General features: G+C 49.4%; 1 protein-coding gene across 2 annotated transcripts in view; it reads right to left on the bottom strand.

Moving 5' to 3' along the window:
* The window catches only part of ASIC2 (acid sensing ion channel subunit 2), a 1,146,249-nt gene that overhangs the window by 269,072 nt on the left and 858,922 nt on the right, over nucleotides 1–18,255 (bottom strand). Inside the window, exon 1 of one of the 2 annotated variants that reach the window (XM_003818011.5) lies at nucleotides 9,645–10,362. The exons of the other annotated variant lie outside the window; for it this stretch is intronic. Within the exon in view, the coding sequence (XP_003818059.2) occupies nucleotides 9,645–10,352 (708 nt within the window). The 5' untranslated portion in view covers nucleotides 10,353–10,362. Of the gene's footprint in view, nucleotides 1–9,644; nucleotides 10,363–18,255 lie in introns of those variants that run through there. 2 annotated transcript variants of the gene reach the window in all.

Here is an 18,255-nt window from a genome sequence, read left to right as displayed (position 1 = left end):
AATGGCTGGGTGACTTTGGCCTCAGGATCCTCCTCTGTAATATGAGGGCATGAGCCAAATGAGTCTCAGTAAGGGTAAGCAGCTCTCTAACGGCCACCCAGCCAACACAATACCTGGCAAAGCTGGGATTTGAACTTGAGTCTATCTGACTCCTGAGGCTATCTCCTTTCTACTCCCCCAACCACCTCCTTTCTAAGTTTCTGGAGTCCAAATTCCCAATCTTGCATTATGTAAGTGTGGTTAAAATACTCCCAAGCTATTTCTGAAACTAGATGTGTGTTTGTTACAAATTCTTTTATTTTTTTGAATTTTGGACAGATTCTGCTTCAAAATTACCCAGCCTCGTTCACTAATGTGGATTCAGGTCTGTAATAGAAAGTGTTTTGTACATCAGAAACAAATGAGGCCTCTATTAATTTCCAATTCTTGCTGTAACAAATTACACAAACCTTACCGGCTTCAAACAACATACATTTATTATCTTATAGTTCTGGAGGTCAGAAGTCAGAAATGAGTCTTACCAGCTAAAATCAAAGTGCCGGCAAGGCTGTGTTCTTTCTGGAGGCTTTAGGGCAGAATCTGTTTCCTTGGCTTTTCCAGCATCTAGAGGTCATCCATCTTCCCTAACTTGTGCCCCCTCTTCCATCTTCAAAGCCATCAATGTAACACTTTCAAATCTCTTTTTCTCCAACTCTGTGTGTATGTGTGTGTGTGTGTGTGTGTGCTTGTGTGTGTGTGTGTGACAGATCCTTGCCCTGTTGTCCAGGCTGGAGTGTAGTGGTACAATCTTGGCTCATTATAACCTCCGCCTCCCAGGTTCAGGTGATTCTCCTGCCTCAGCCTCCCTAGTAGCTGGGACTACAGTTGCCTGCCATCAGACTCGACTAATTTTTGAATTTTTAGTAGAGATGGGGTTTCACCATGTTGGCCAGACTGGTCTTGAACTCCTGACCTCAAGTGATCTGCCGCCTCAGCTTCCCAAAGTGCTGGGATTACAGGCGTGAACCACCACGCCCGGCCTCTTTCTCTCTGACTTCTGCTTCCACAGTTCTGTCTCCTCTCACTCTGATTCTCCCACCTCCTTTTGTCACTTTTAAGGACCCATGATTACACTGGGCCCATCCAGATAACCCAGGATATTCTCCCTATCTCAAAATCCTTAACTTAAAAATCACATCTGCAAAGTCCCTTTTCTACATAGGGTAATGTATTCACAGATTCTAGGGATGAGGTCATGGGCATCTTTAAGGGGCCATCATTCAGCCTACACATGGCCTTTGCACTTTGGTTTGACGGACACCCCAGCTAGGCCCTGGCCCTCTGTTAACCCTGCTCTGGTGTGGCAGAGGGCTTCCCCCAGAGCACTGATGCTTCTGATATTGCACATTCTCTTGGGTTCACTGGGGAGCCCAGCACCTCTCCCCAGGCACACTTATTTGCTTCACTTTAGGATGTTCATCCCACATGCACTTTTATAGATCCAATGAATCAGTATAGCTGAACCACAGGGATCCCTCCTTATCAGCATTCACAGGGCTTCCAGGAGCCCACAGCCCTGTCTCTCAAAGCGAGTGTGGTTCGTGGACCAGCAGCATCTGTACCACCTGGGAGCTTGTTAGAAACGCAAATCTCAGGCCTTGCCCCAACCTACCGAATCAGGGTCTCTGTTGAGGGCCTAGTAACCCGGACATGCTCAAGTTTGAGAAGCGTAGCCCCCTTAAGGACTTTGCATCCGTCCATTGCCAACTGGAGTGTGGTGCGACAGTTTAGTACCAGTTCTTTTCTGCAAAGTACTCACAAGCCCATCACTTTTTCCCTAAGAACATCTTCCAGGGCAGGTGAAATCTCAAACCGACACTGACCAGCAACAGAGGTGCTGGAGGAAGAAAAGGTATATGGGGCCTTAAGAGACCTTAATTCAAATGCTGGCTCTTCTTGTATTCCTGTGCTGAGTGACCTCAGGCAAGTCACTCCTACCTCTGGAGTTAGGCAGGCAATAGAGTGTAATCAGCATCCTCCATTGCTGCAGAGATAGCAATGTACATTATCACATCCTATCCAGGTATAATAAATTAAGTTTCTGCTGATTACAAATGCAGGTTTGTCTGGCCAAAGCTGCACCAAGATCTTTCTGTGGGAACAATTGTGATGCAGGGCGTTGACTTTGGAACCCTAAGTCAGGGCTTCTGTGACCTTGACCAAGGTACTGAACCACACAGTGCCTCAGTTTTCTTTTTGGTATCAGGGACAAAAGAATACGTTTTTCTCTGCTCTGTTGTCAGCTGAAATAAAATAACGAATGTAAAAGTGTCTGGCAGAAAGAAGGAGCTCAATAAATGTGTGTGGAATCAGAGGAAACAATTTACAAGGCAAATTAATAGTATAAACAATGGTGTCAGGGGAGATATTTGACATGCTCAGAACAAACTTCCTGAGTACGTTAGCAGCCTCTATTTGTTTTACCAACAATTCATGTTCCAATTATGAGTGAGTCATCTATTTGTTAGCACAGGCCCGAGCTGGAACTCAATTTGGCACCATTTCCTCATGCAGGACTTCAAGTTACCAGTGTCCTTGAAAGAATGAAAATAGTAATTTAGTTGAGGTTGTGGCACAATTAAAACTTTTTTTCACAACTCCTGGGCAGATTCTCCTCCATAGATCTACTTCTCTTCTGTTTGTCCAAGGGCAGAGGAGGATGCAAATTCATTACTGATCTTGTCCTCTTACGAACCGTCTTTCCTTCTCAGGGTTGCAGGTCTTGGAACCCAGGATGACTCTCCAAAGCCTACAGCAACTTGCAGTGAAAAAAACTTCAAGGCTTGGAAGATTGTGAGTGGTACCCTCTATGAAAGGATTTGTTCTTATCAGCATCTCTGAGTGTTGGCAGAATGGAGCCATAGGAAAGAACATGGGCTTTGAAGCTGGACTGATCTTTCGTTGAATCGTGACTCTACTACTTCCCAGATGCATGACTTTGTACCTCCTTGAGCCTCGGCTTTCTCATCTGTAAGCAGGGTTCCATGACACTCATTCATGCTGTTAAAATTGAATGTGACTGTTTATGTAACAGGTACTCAATACAAATCCTAGGCTGTTTCATTCCAGCCCCACTCCCTGTATATCAGGAAGCTCCTTTTAGACTCAGTCACTCCGATGAGGCACATTGACTGTTGCAAGCCTATTTACCAGAAACAGATCAGACTTATGGTCATCTTGGTGACTCAGTGCCTGCCACACAGTAGGTGCTTAATGTGCATTGACTCCAATTGACATCCAATTGAGTCAATGAAATTGACTCAATTTCTGAGTAGTTCATCCAAGCAAATCACTTAGGAGAATGAAGGCAACCGACACACGAAGCAAATGTCCTGGCTATTCCTCCAGCCCTTCTCCATTGGGCAGACATTTGATTGATGCCTTCGTGACTGGCCAAAGTGGCCCCAAAATAGCCACTATCAGAATCATCCTGACATTGGTCAATTTGGATATCTGCAGACCTGAGTGGAGTTTACATTTGATTCCCTAAACTAATTTCCCCGAAGTCAAATAACTGGTGGAGGTCTTTTCATGTTCCTTGTATAAATGTCTATTTAATCACCATCCTGTCTCTAGCACTTCAATAGCTTGTACATTTCCCCCCTTAATTACTGTTTCAGCTCTGCAAAGAAAAGAAATGGTTGGCTGAAAAACTCACGCCATCTGCACTATTTGAGCTCTCCGTTCCCCTGACTGCCCACTTGAATACAGAACTTTTCAGCTAAATCCCATTGATCATTTGGCTCATGCCCTCATATTAAACAGGAGAATCCTGAGACAAAAGTCACTCAACTAGCCAGGGTAAAGCTGAGGTTGGGCTGGACTTCCCAGGACACACCCTGCCTCCTACTGATGGACTCCTTCCTCATGCAGCTGCAGAACGTGCATGTACCTTTGCAGTCAGGAGGACTTGGGTTCAAACCCAAGCTTTGTTACCTGCTGAGTCTGTGACTTTAGGTGGATTACAGATGCTCCCAGCACTGCAGTTCACCCATTTATAAAATGTAGATTTTCACACAGTCTTCCAGGGTTATTGCACAGAATTGAGATGACATGAAACGTGCCCAGCCAGAGTCTGGCACATCACAGCTGCCCAGTGCTATTTGCCTTTGTCCTTCACTCAAAATGCTCACCGCAAGTCATAATAATGGAAATAGCTCACATTTCCTGAGTGCTTACTTAGGGCCAGGAATGGGTCTAAGCACCTCACATGTATTAGCTTATTTATTCCTCTTTCTCTAAAGACAAAAGTATCTTTCTTGATTCTCTAAAGCTATCCATCCTCCCAACTACTGGACTGCCTGGCCTAGTGTCATTTCAACAGAGTTAGCTGATTTTAAACAATATGTTGCTGAAATGATTTCTTGCTTTCTGTCCTGGCAAGTAGCAGCCAGCTTGTCTGATGTGACAAAATGTGATGAAACTAAATGCTGTTTTCTTCGCTTTCAGTACATATGAGTGGTCCAAAATCTGAACTCAAGGTTAACTCTTGCAGAGGGGGTTGGGCAATAGGGAAGGGTGCAGGGAGGAGTGGCTTCTCATAGAGTTAGGAACAGAGTGGCAGCTGGGGTGTTTGGGACACAGATGAGGTCTCTCTCCACAGTCTAACAACCAGTAGTGAAAGAAGTCAGAGTTTTGCTGCAAAGTTCAAAAACTTTAGTTTGGTCTCCAGGCACCCACTACATAATTGCATCATCACCCCTCAGCCCAGCTCCCATCTCAGCACATCCAGTCCCTCCCTCCAGCCACCCTGAACCAGGCGCAGGGCCTAGAATGCATGTGTTCAATCTCATTATTTCATGTCTCTGAACTCTCGCATTTGGACTCCTGTCCTCTCACCCTGAAGTCCTCTTTCTCTCCTTTTCTACTTTGGAGCTTCTACTTATCCTTCAAGATTCAGCTGAGACACCACCTCCTCCAATAAACCATCAAAGATCCCCAGTCTGATCCTTGGAGCCCACACGGCACCTCTGTACGCTCCTGGTATCTATTCACACATCTCTGTCCTCAACATCACTGAGAGCTCCCAAAGGGCATGTACCAAGCCTTATTTAATTTTATACCCCCCAGCAGCTAGTACAGAAACTTAGTATATAGTTGACCTTCAAGAGACATTGGTCGATTGAATGAATGAACTGGAAAATGAGAAAATGAGCATACATCTCTACTCAGGTAAGTGGTCATAATATGATATGATAATTATATGAATAGTAATTATGAATAGTAACTATGAATACTATGAATACTATAGTAAATATGAATAGTAACTGCTACCATCAGATGTCAAGACACTGAGCTGAGCACTTTATCTACATTATGATAATGGCTCTTGAATATTGAGCACCTACTGCTGTCCAGGCATGTGCCAGTTATTGCTCATATGTTATCTTCACCTCAGATCTCCGAGGCAGGAATTATTACCAGAGGCTCATGGAGCAAAGTGTCTGTCCAAGGCACAGAGCTAGGAAATGGCAGCACCAAAGACCCACGCTGAGGTCTGCCTGGCACTCTCCCCTGAACCATGCCATCTGCCAGAGAGAGAGCCATTGCTCCTTGTTCCTGCAGAGGACCTCAGATTGGCCTCTGTTGGTTTCTGTTCCAACCCCCTGGTTCTTCTTCCAAAGCCCCAGTGCTCAGATAGCTCAGCCTCACTGTTTTGCATCCCACCCAATTACTGGGAAGGCTCCCTTCTTCTGGCCCAGGAAACCCCAGAAGGGCCAGAGTGTGCAGAGCTCGAGTCCACAGCTGATGCCAGGGAAACAACACATGCATTCAGAAGCCAAGCTGCTTTATCTGACTGCTGAGAGATTAACTCTTGCACGGCTGCAACAAAGAGAGGAGCTGCAACTAAACACATCTCGAGTGGGCCTAGAGGATAAGACCCAACAGACACCCCCCTCCCCTACCAGGTTTATTTCCAGACCATGGGACTAACTGGCTGAAATGGGACTTAGGGACAGCTGGCACATCCCCCCAAAGGCCTCCTCTAGAACCCCATCTCTCACCTGTTGCTCTAGTCCTCTTAGGATTGGGGAGCACAGGTGTCTGGGGAGTGCTTGGCATCTTCTTTTCTACTTTCCCTTCTCTGTTCCCAAAAGGAATAAATGCCCAGAAGTGGCCTGGTTCTCACTGAAATACATTTCACTGGTGTTCTCTAGAGGAATTAAGCCAGAAGCCTTGTTGCAGGCTACACATGACAACAGGGAATGTTGGGGGTACCTGATGGTGGTATGCATTCCCCAGTCCTTTCCTGTCACTACTTGTCAAGCTGTCTGTTGGGTGCCGGAGACAGCAAGTACATCAGATATGATTCCTACTCTGGTCTGGAGGGGGAGACAGGCACAATCTAACAGGTGCGATGACATGTGCCTGTGTGAGGATTGACATCTAAACAGGGTGGAAGACGGGCAAGAAGGGGAAGGCATCAGTTGTTTGGTGATGTGGCATAGATGCAGCAGGTGGTCAGGAAAGGCTCCAAAGCAGGAGAAACCCCAGAGCTGCCTATTGAGCAGGCAGGTGTCCCCCAGGCAGACAAAGCAGCATGAAAGGGGAGTTACAGCAGCAGCGGAAACCAAACCAAGCAGAGGGGCTTGAGGAGCAGGGATTCAGCTGTTGGGAGCTGTTCTGCAGACCTTGAGTATATGGTATGAGGGAGGGTGTGGCAAGAAATAAAGCAGGACCAGGTGGAGGGTCTGAGGAGCTCAGGCCTTAATCTGAGGACAGCTGAACCACTGAAAGGTTTGAAGAAAGGAAACCATGTGCTTTGAGCAGTGCTTTAGAGACTACTCTGGCTGTAAAGCAGACTATGGGATGCAGGGTGTTGGCTGGGACAGAGCTTGAGGCCAAAAGACCAGTTAGGAGGCTGATGTGATTGAAAGGAAGCATTTCTACAGGGGCTCAGCAGAGTTTTCAGAGCTCTCTCTGACACACACACACACACACACACACACACACACACACACACACAACTAATATGGTGTATACAGTATTGTCATCTCCATTAGATGATTTAGGAAACTCAAGAATAGAGAGATTAAGTCACTTGCCCAAGGGCACATGGTAAGTGGTAGACTCAGAATTTGAGCCCAGTCAGTGCAGCTTGAGAGTTCGTGTTCTCAGCCACTACACTTTGGTGCCACTCCATCAAAGATGACAAAGGCTAGAGACAAGGCAGTGTGGTTAGAGGAAAATATTCCTGACAGGCCTGGTGTATATTTGGGGCTCCCTGAAATAGCTTCTGGCTTCTACAGATAGAGGGGTGAAGCCTTTAATTCTGAGGTCCTTGGAAAAACCTACAGCATGCAACTTTAAGGGGCTGGATACTCCCAGGACTGGGCCATGATAGGAAGCCACTAGGGGTCACCTGAGTCTCCCAGGAACACATACCTTTGGGGAATGGAGGTAGTACTTTTGCTTGGATGTGTGTGTGCCTGCAAACTCTTCAAACGCAGGGACTCAGAGTACAGGGAGGTAAGAGAAGGGTGTGCCCCAGTGGGAAGGACCTTACTGTCTTCAACTCCCTAACAATTGACCCACACAACTCATGGCCATGCCTGCTGCAGAGGTTGAAGTCAGGTGGCTCCTGAAGGGACTGTGTCCTCTGCATGCCACAGGGACATGTTGCCAAGACTCTGACGACCTGGGCCACATGGGGTGGCTCCACTTTCCACTCTCCCAGCTCCTAGGAGGGACAGGATTCCTAGGAGTAGAGGTGGGGGAGAGGGCAAGAGTCCTGTGTAAGTCCTCTGAGAGAAGAGAGGCCCAAGGTCAGAGAGGAAGGGTACATGTGGTTTCTGTGTAATGCAATTAGTGGTATGCAAAGTTGGACTTTGAACTTGCTGGCTCTGAGCATTGGACAGCTTTTTAGAGCTTCATGTTTCTTATTTTAAAAATGGGAATAAAACTCATTAACGCAGGGCTGCGGTGAGTATCAAAAGTGCATAGTGGCTGTTAGAATGCAATTCCACACACTTTGCAAAGCAATAGTCAGATTTTCAGAATTACATTTGATGGGCCATGCTGTAAAACTTGGAGCCGGAGCGAGGGCCTGTTGCTACTTGGATGTAACCTTGAACTTTAATCTAACTCTTGAGGCTGCTAATTAGTGATCAGCAAAAAGAACAATAAACAACAAGAGATCGCTGCCCTCATTCCTTCAGCTTTGTGGAACTCAGAATTGTGCTTGGAGTCCTGGAAGAAATCACTCAGAAGCATATGTTAACAGCATCTCCTACTTGCCAAAGCAGGGAGCCATCAGGTAGATATTCTTTAAAAGCCAGCTGAAAATCTCAGGAAATAAGGAATGTTTCGGAGTGGATAATTCAGGGCTACTAAATATACAAGCTTAAAGCAAAGCCAGCAGGACAAGATTGAAGCCAGGATTGCCTGCCTAGACAAGGAATAATCCAATCAGCCAATGAGAGACCTGGTCTGAACGGCATCATGCCAACACTTGTTGGAACCGTGGCATCTCTTTGCCATCCCAAAAAAAGCATTGTCAGAAATGAGGATCTCAGGAGTGATGAATCAGATCTGGTAAAATCACCATCATAGCACTACCAATAAACACATACACCAACCTTCCCTGCACTAGTGGAAAAGCCCAAACTCACCTAAGGGACATTTACACACGAATGGCTGGACAGGCATGCATCATGCTGGGGCCTGGCACCAGAACTCCTCCAAGGCAGACTGCACAAGGCAGATACCTTCTGTCCAACAGCTGCGTTATCCAGACCCACAGCGTGGGGGAACCGGCACAGCAAATGGTTTACAAACCCTAAGCACAGCTTCTCCTGGCCGCGGCTGTTTGCATCCACATGCCTGCTAGGATGCTTTCTCAACTCCAGAGCAATCCTCCAGACCAGAAAACCCACACTTACATTTTATGGGGGACGGAGGCCAGGTGAAGGGCCCAACCCTGGCGCACCACTGCTCAGTTCCGCTGGATGCTCAAGACTCCTGCACTTTGAAAAAGTAGCCAAAGCATGCTTCTGCCTCTCCCACCAAACTGTCTACAGCTTCAGTGTTGGTTTTCTGGGAGTTTCCTCACAAGTTCTCCTAGATTCTAAGTGTTTGGGAACTTTGAAGACATAAGCTGCTTAGGATCGTAGGCCTGCTTAGGGACTCTGCGTGATTCCCCTGATGGTCCATTTTTGAAGCGCTTCCTTTTTTTTTTTAAGAGCCGTCTATTGGTTTTCCCAACGACAAGAAGTCCGCACTTAAGAGATCTACACTCCAAACACAGAGCAGTTTCCTGGAGTCCTGAGGGCCTGGAGTTGAGGTCGGGAAGAAGGAGGCTGACTAATATTCGCAGACGGGACCATAAGGAGTAGAATGAGGGCTTTGGGGGCTGACACTGGAAGGAGGGGCTGGGACAGGGGAGCTCTCACTGGTGGGAGGCGACTCCTCCTACAGTTAAGTCCAAGTTCCCACAACCTGCAGGAGAAGACTCAGGCGACCCAAGAGTGGGTTCTGCCTTGGCATCGTGGAGTGGTAACACTGCAAGAGGCCTGGGGACAGCCCCGAGGGGGCGGAACACCAGGCCTCCTGACTCCCGGGGAGTGGGGCGCAGAGGGAGCGGGTTCGCGCGGAGGGCAACTCACGGAGGAGAAGTTGTGCGGCCCGCAGAGCTCGCCGCGGTACTTGCAGGAGAGCAGCATGTCCTCCAGCTGGTGGCCCAGGCGGTCCATGAAGGCGGCGCTGATTCCCTCGAAGTGGCGCGGAGGCAGGAAGAGGCGGAAGTCCGCCAGCTTGCGGAACCACTGGCGGCGCGGCTCGTCGCCCCGCAGCAGCTCGCTGACAAGCGGGCGCGCGGTGCGGTTGGGCAGCAGCAGCCCGAGCCAGTGGCCGGCATAGTAGAGGTCCCCCTTGGAGAGGCGCGGGAAGCGCAGCGGGTTGTTGTTGCACACGGTGACGGCGGGGAAGGGTAATTGGCGGCTCCACTCGCGGTGCACCCGCGTGTGTGACGGGAAGCTGAGCCAGTAGAGCAAGCGGTTCGAGGACCAGGACAGCAGCAAGCCGAGGGATGTACAGAAGGCCAGCACCCACAGCGCCCGCCGCTGGAAGGAGCCCCCAGCCGCCGTGCGCCCGGCACACATGTGCCGCAGCCCGTGCAGTTTAGCGCGGCTCAGCGACGGCCGCCCCCTGCGGGCGACCCCTGGCCCCTGCAGCGCCCGCTCGCCGCCTCTGCCGCCCCCGGGCTGCCCGGCAGCCGCCAACGCCGCGGGCGCCGGCTCCTCGCGGGCCATGCGGAAGCGTCCCGGGCCGGTGAGCGCGGCTGCGGGCAGCCCGGCTCCGCCGCTCCGGCTCATTCATTCAGCCCGCGGCTGGCGGCAGCGGCGGCGGCCCCGGCCGGGCGGAGCCGCCATGGGAGTCCGCAGCAGCAGTGGAAGCAGCAGCAGCGGCAGCCGCGCGCAGCCCGCGCCAGGGAAGCGTGCGCCCGAAAGGAGCTCCGGTGGCGCGGCATGCCCGCCCGGCGCCGCCGCTGCCGCCTCTGCGGGCGCCCGCCCGGGGCTGAGCGCCGCCTCAGCCCGCAGCCCCTGGCAGTGGCCTCTCCCGAGCGCCTCCCAGGCTTTCCCGGCCCCTGATCTTCCTGGAGGATGCCCGGCGCCCGGCACTACTTCTGGAGGGGTCCCACTGGGAGCCGCCTCTCCAGTCCCTGGGTGCTGCGCCCGCCTCCCCTCGTCCTGGACCTCGGGGGACCCTGAGCCGAGTCCCCCCTGCCCCGCCTAACCCCAGCTTTTACGCTGGTCCTGGGAGAAGGGCCACTCGGCCACCATGCCTGATCTGGACATCCCCAGGGACCCCACCAGCCCGGCCCGTAGCCCAGCGGTGCTGGGACACGGGAGAGAGGGAGCCAAGGAACGAGCGCCCCCCAGAGGCGCACCGCGGCTCCTGGCTGGGCGGGCGGGGTGGGTGTGTACGGGGGTGAGTGGTCGCCTTGCCGGCTGCCGCCTTCTTTCCCTTCCCCTCCAGGACCCTTCCTTATTACTGCTCCCTGGGCTGCGCTCGGCAGAGACCTGCTTAGGCTTCCCCAAGTCCTGCGCCTAAGTCCTGCCAGGCGCCCGCTCTCGCCTGGGGCTGAGAGCTTCTCAGGGCGTCCTGCGGGAGGCTGTTCGCCGCCGGGCCCCTTCAAGGATGCTAGCCGCAGGGAAGTGTCGCTTCTCGCCTCGGCTCTCCCAGGTGCCTCGCGTCTCCAGAAAAGCCCGGCCTTGCTGTCTGTCGCGTCTTCTCTCTGCCCCCGCGGCGACAAGAGCTGGGGACTGCGGAGACCCGCCAACACCTCCCGGGGGTGACCCGGACTCGCTGCTCCGCGCGCCCTTCTCCTCTCGAGACTCCGAGCTCGCGGTGGCCGTGACGCCGGCTAAGCTCCTTCCCCGGTTGCCCGGGAGAACCCTCTTTGGGCCCCAGGCGAACTTGGGCAGCGGCCGCGCGACGCTGGCGCGGCTGGGCTCCGAGCACCTGCTCCTCAGCTCTCTGGCCCCGCGGCTCCGGGCGGGCGGGGCGGCGGCGGCCGTGAGCGCCGTGCGCTCCTGGAGACGCGGTGCTGACGCGCCCGGCTCCTCCTCGCTGCATTTTAATTCCTGGCCACTGTGGCCGCTGCACACCGAGCGGGAAGCCTCTTGCTGGAGTCGGCCGGGTGCGGAGGTGGGGTGTGGTGGGGAGCGGGATGGGGATGCGCTGTACAGATGTGATCAGGTGTATGGGCTTGTGGGAGAGATAAGTAGTATAACCATTGTGCTGATGTGGCCCCAGTGTAGACAGGGGTGAGAGGACTCCTGAGGGTGTGAGATGGGCTGTAGAGAGAGCGAGTTGCTGTGTAGTGTGGGCATTTGAACACGATTGCGAGTATGGTGCCAAGTATTGGGTGTGCGTAGGATGTGCATTGTGTATGTGTGAATGGGCATTTCTGTGAAACTCTTGAATGTGAGCATGTCTGCGGGTGGTGTGCTGTGGCCATTAGAGTGTGGTGCATGCAGGATGTAGTGTCTATGGTGACGTGTATGTTCCGTGTGTGTATGTGTGCACTTAGTGAGTCCTGGGTTTGAAATGGATGTGTTGATGTGTGGATGGATATCAGGGTTTCTAGATGTGGTGTGTGGTTGGTGTGTTTTGTGTGTGTGTGTGTGTATGTGCATGTGTTGTATGTAATGAGTATGTGTGTTGAGGCATTGCGAGCAGGGTAGGCTCAGTGCGACAATCCTCCCCTCAGCCTCTTAGGGACATCCCATGTGTGTCCCAGCCCCTTCCCTGGAAGTGCCTACTGCTCAGCCCTGGCCCAGTCTGCCAAGCACAGCTCTCCAAGAGGGTGGGAAGGGGGAGTAGGACTTCCAGGGACAGGAGACTCCATCTTTCCCATTCCCCTTGCTGGGACAGGGAACACTTGGAGCCCCATTACTCCATGAGATAAAGGGGTTTTCCAGACATTATCCGGAGAGTAGAATTTGGTGGTGGAGGCAGTGTGAAGGGACTCCAAGGGTGGGAGGATGCTCCAGTGGAAGAAGGACCAAAGTGTGTATCCTTTGGGGAGAGGAGGCTTGGGGAAGCAGAGATTTGGATGTGGAGAGGAGTTTTACCGTCTTTGTAATGATGAATTAGGGGCAATTTGGCCAGATCTGTTGAATGAGCTGTGGGTTTCCAAGCAGGAGAGAAGCAGTGCTGGGATGGGCTTTCCCTCCCCACTGACCTGAGGGCACCCTTACAGCGTGATGACTCCCTGCATCTGGTCTCTGGAGAAGAGGACCTCTGAGCCCCTCATTTCCCACTCACCCACATACATACATCCACACAGTCACACATGTACAAGCACACATATACACAAACACACACACACTACACACACAACACACATATACATGAACATACATGTATACCAACATATACACTTAAATGCATATATACCCAATGCATACTGCATACATACATACACACAACACACATACATATACGCAATACACACACACCTGGAAACCCTTCTCACTCATCTGGGGAAAAAGCTATTGCAGTTGGGCATTGATGACAGTTTGCTTTGGGTTTGGTTGCTTGAAGATGTCTGTTGCTGGCTTTGAGGGGAGGGTTCTGAAGCTGCCTGCTGTACTGGGGCCTCTACCAAAGGCTCATACTCCAGTGCTCCCAGCCTGGTCTCAAGGGTCCTGGAAATGCCACAGTGACCCGTGTCTTGGCCAAGGTGGGGTGACCTAGTGACCTCAGTGCAGTTACTGATGAAGCAACCAGGACAAGCATGTGCCATCTTCCAGCATCATAAATCTGGAGTGGCATGAAGCTCTATTTTATAAAAGCCTTTAAAACATTTTGGGTTTCTGATGTGTTCAGCTGTTGTGGGCTTGCTCTTTCCTAGCTATTTCCCCCTTGAAATGTACATGTGCTACTTTTGATTGACCAACTGTCTTCTCTGCCATGGGATTTCCTGTGAATTCTCCAGATGGTAGCTCTTTCAGGGAGAGGAGGGGTATCCTGCTTAGGCCTCAAGGGGCCTTGACACAGAAATCTAGAGAAAGACACACAGGCAGCTAGTGACTCCAAGCAATGATTGATGGCTCTCTTTATGGCACATGTAGGCAGCACATTCTCTATGCAACTTGAAATACTCCCACCCTCTTCTCTGACCAGTTCTTTGACCAGCCCAGTGAAATTCTGTTCTTTCTTCAAATCGCAGCTTATGCATTGCCTCCTAGGTCAAGGTTTCCTTGATTCTCCCAGACAAACTTGGGTCATGTTTTTCCTATGATCCCAGCATACCTTGGAAGATTGATACCTCTAGGATAGCCCTTATCATTGTTTGTGTCCAAGCCTTTCTGCTGGTCTATGACCCCTTTGCAGACAGGGACTACACCTCATTTATATTTGTATCCCTACCTCTTAGCACAGTGACCTAGCACATTGATGAAACACTGTTACCGGGGAAGAGGAAAAAGGAGCTAGTATTTCTTGAACAACTACTATATGCCAGGTACAGAACTAGGCACATAAACAAATGTTATTTAATTTCTCACTCCAACTCTGCGGGGGAGGTATTTGGGCCTTTTTTATACACTATTTGTTTTTTAGGGATGAGGGTCTTGTTATGTTGCCCAGGCTGGTCTTGAACTCCTGGGCTTAAGCTGTCTTCCTGCCTCAGCCTCAAAGTGCTGGGATTACAGGAGTGTGCTACCATGCCTGGCTATTTTTACCATTGTTGATGCAAAGCCTTGGTGCATGCACAGGATTTGAATCCAACTGTAACTCATTTCAAAGTGCAGGGCTTCCCCCCTCCATCATACTTCCTTACAAAATGATATTATTATGATAATAATATAAATGTGGGACTTCCTAAGTGCTAGGGCCTCCTGTAAGTGTTTTACACTAAAAACAAGTATCATACATGCTCTAAGTGTTTAATCCTCAAAATAAGGAGGCCAATACCATTTTTTCTCTACTTTAAAGAGGAGGAAACTTTAACCACAGAGAGGTTAAGTTACTCACTTTAAGCCACACAACTACCAGTCAGGAGAGCAGGCCTTGCCCAGGTAGTCACTCCATCCCTGTGTTCTCCAGCCCTAGTCCACGCTGCCTCAGTTCTCAGAGGTACTTGGACACAACAGCTCCTGTGGATTAGTGTTACCATCCTGGAAGACTCCCTTGGCCAGAAAAACAAATTCATGAGGCAGAACGGGGGTGGCCCACATAACCTCTCCACCAAGAAATTAGCATTTAGCATTGTGATGTGCCAATCATAAGTTTTTCGGAAAATTTCTCTTGTTTATCTCTGAAACATCTGTTCACCATGCCTGGTGTTCTGGCATTCTGTGTGATGTTGTGTGCGGTGGCAGGAAAGTCTTCTGGCCAGCCTGCCCTCATTCTGGGGTATGACCACCACCACCACCACCACTGATAAGCTGTTTTCTCTCATTAAATGAATCTGTTGGGAGGGGAGATCAATGTAAGTGAACACGGTTTTCTGTTTTTGTAATACAGTTTTCAGAGCTGACACTTGTGTGGCTTGATCAGGTTTCACTGGAGCCCTCAGTGTTCCTGTTTACCTGCTACTCAGAGGCTCAGAATTGGAAAGTATCTGAGATACTACCTAAGCCTCCTTCCTGCCCACTGTAGGAATCCGTTCAATACATTCCTTCAGTGACAGTGTAATCAATTCTATTCTGGAACATCTTACTGTGTTTAAAGCTTCTTCCTTTCATCAGATTGAAATCTGTCTTCATGTGAATTTCTCCCATTTCTCCTAATTTATCCCTGGGGACCCACACAAAAATAACTTTGGCATTTCTTTCACATGGAAACTCTTCAAACTCTTTATAGAATCAGAGCACGTTGATGCTGAAAGGGGTCTAGCAGTCCACCTGCTAGTGAAGTCCTCAAGACCATCCTTTCTTCTCCAGGCTAAATGTCACCAGTTCCTTCAACTGTTTCTCCTGTAGTTTTTGCTCTTGAGATAGGCTCTTGGGTGTGAATCTCCTCGCAATGTGATCCTCCAGCCCTGTGGAGTATAAGCCTACCAACCCTTTTACACCTGATCTGGTGCTTCTAGCTCCTGATATTTCTGCGGGTGGTTGGGGGCTCTTGACCGTCCCCTTGCTTCAGGGATTTCATGGAGGTGGTGGGTGGAGAGATGAAACAGCAATGATGGGTTCTTGGTGTGCTGCTTAGAATGCTGAATGCACTTTCCTTTAGGGCTGTTCTGCAAATGGTGATAAGAGCCACATTACTTTTAATATTAAAATTCATTGGCCAGGTGCGGTGGCTCACGCCTGTAATCCAGCACTTTGGGAGGCCAAGATGGGCAGATTGCTTGAGCTCAGGAGTTTGAGACCAGCCTGGGCAACATGGCAAAACCCTGTCTCTACAAAAAATACAAAAAATTACCTGGATGTGGTGGTGCACGTCTGTAGTTCTAGCTACTCAGGAGGCTGAAGTGGGGGGATCCTGAGCCTGCAAGGTCGAGACTGCAGTGAACTGTGATCATGCCACTGTACTCCAGCCTCGGGCATCAGAGTGAGACCCTGTCTCAAAATAAATAAATAAATAAATAAATAAATAAATAAATAAATAATAAAGTTTATTGATGTTATGAGGCACATGGGCTTTTGTGGGGGTAACTGTGATCCTAAATCAATCTCTTTTTTCCCCTTTCTCTGCCCTTTTTTTTTTTTGGTCTTATTTCTGTAGTGTTCGTGGCTCTGTGTCAGTCTGCCTCCCTCTCCCCTCCTCTCTTTCCCTTCTCTTCTTCTCTTCCCTTTTTCTCTCTCCAACTCTGCCTGAAGCTAGGGGGGCTCTCTGATACCTTTTTATTATTTATTTATTTATATTATACTTTAAGTTTTAGGGTACATGTGTACAACGTGCAGGTTTGTTACATATGTATACATGTGCCATGTTGGTGTGCTGCACCCATTAACTTGTCATTTACATTAGGTATATCTCCTAATGCTATCCGTCCCCACTTCCCCCACCCCACGACAAGCCCTTCCTGTGTCCAAGTGTTCTCATTGTTCAGTTCCCACCTATGAGTGAGAACATGCAGTGTTTGGTTTTCTGTCCTTGTGATAGTTTGCTGAGAATGATGGTTTCCAGCTTCATCCATGTCCCTACAAAGGACACAAACTCATCATTTTTTATGGCTGCATAGTATTCCATGGTGTATATGTGCCACATTTTCTTTATCCAGTCTATCATTGATGGACCTTTGGGTTGGTTCCAAGTCTTTGCTATTGTGAATAGTGCCACAATAAACATATGTGTGCATGTGTCTTTATAGCAGCATGATTTATAGTCCTTTGGGTATATACCCAGTAATGGGATGGCTGGGTCAAATGGTATTTCTAGTTCTAGATCCTTGAGGAATCACCACACTGTCTTCCACAATGGTTGAACTAGTTTACAGTCCCACCAACAGTGTAAAAGTGTTCCTGTTTCTCCACATCCTCTCCAGCACCTGTTGTTTCCTGACTTTCTAATGATCGCCATTCTAACTGGTGTGAGATGGTATCCAAATCACGAGTGAACTCCCATTCACAATTGCTTCAAAGAGAATAAAATACCTAGGAATCCAATTTACAAGGGATGTGAAGGACTTCTTCAAGGAGAACTACAAACCACTGCTCAACGAAATAAAAGAGGACACAAACAAATGGAAGAACATTCCATGCTCATGGATAAGGAGAATCAATATTGTGAAAATGGCCATACTGCCCAAGGTAATTTATAGATTCAATGCCATCCCCATCAAGCTACCAATGACTTTCTTCACAGAATTGGAAAAAACTACTTTAAAATTCATATGGAACCAAAAAAGAGCCTGCATCCCAAGTCAATCCTAAGCAAAAAGAACAAAGCTGGAGGCATCACACAACCTGACTTCAAACTATACTACAAGGCTACAGTAACCAAAACAGCATGGTATTGGTACCAAAACAGAGATATAGACCAATGGAACAGAACAGAGCCATCTGATACCTTTCAGTCAATGCTATTGGTGGCATGTGGGGCCCTAGAGGTGGCCAGTGTTATAGCATCTAAGCAAATGTCCAGGAGTCATGATGGGGACTCCTGTACTGGTGGAAGGAGAGAGAGGACTTCTCCCCTGTGGTTTTACTCATTGCACATGGATATTCCTACACCCTTCCCTTCCTTCCACCATGGAACTGGCACTGGAGTTGCTGTTCCTTCCTTCCTTTCACGTGCTTCAGCATCTCCACTGCCTTTCTCTCTCACTCTGTTTATTTTTTTGTACACGCTTGGCCTCACCTAATTCTCTCTTTTTCTGGGGTCTTTCTTAGATGCACCAAATGGTTTTTTGCCCTTTTAGTCATTCTCATTTTACTTGACTTCAAGCTCTCAGCTACCTTTCTTCTATCACAAGCAATTCCCAGGTATAAGAGGTCAAAGAAGGGGCCATGACCACCAAAAGAAAGAACGTGGGCTAGAAGGACCAGGTCCAGAGTAAAAGGAGCTAGGAAGCTCATGCTCCACAGGGCTGGAGGAAGCGTGGCTGAAGCATTGTGGTCCCTGCTTAATGGAGAACCCTGTGAAGTGGGAGCTGGGTATAAAATATAATTTAACCCTTTCACTTTCAGCAGAGGAAGTCAAGGTCCAGAGTTGGGAGAGACTTGCTGTAAATCACACCGGTTGATACTGATAAAGGGGCACAACCAGAATCCAGGTTCCAACTTCTAACTCATTCTCTGCTCACCCTATGAGAGG

This window comes from Pan paniscus, chromosome 19 (assembly GCF_029289425.2).
Source record: "Pan paniscus chromosome 19, NHGRI_mPanPan1-v2.0_pri, whole genome shotgun sequence".
Lineage (NCBI taxonomy): Eukaryota > Metazoa > Chordata > Mammalia > Primates > Hominidae > Pan > Pan paniscus.
The sequence above is the reverse complement of the archived record's forward strand: the minus strand, read 5'-3'. Positions and strand labels throughout refer to the sequence as shown.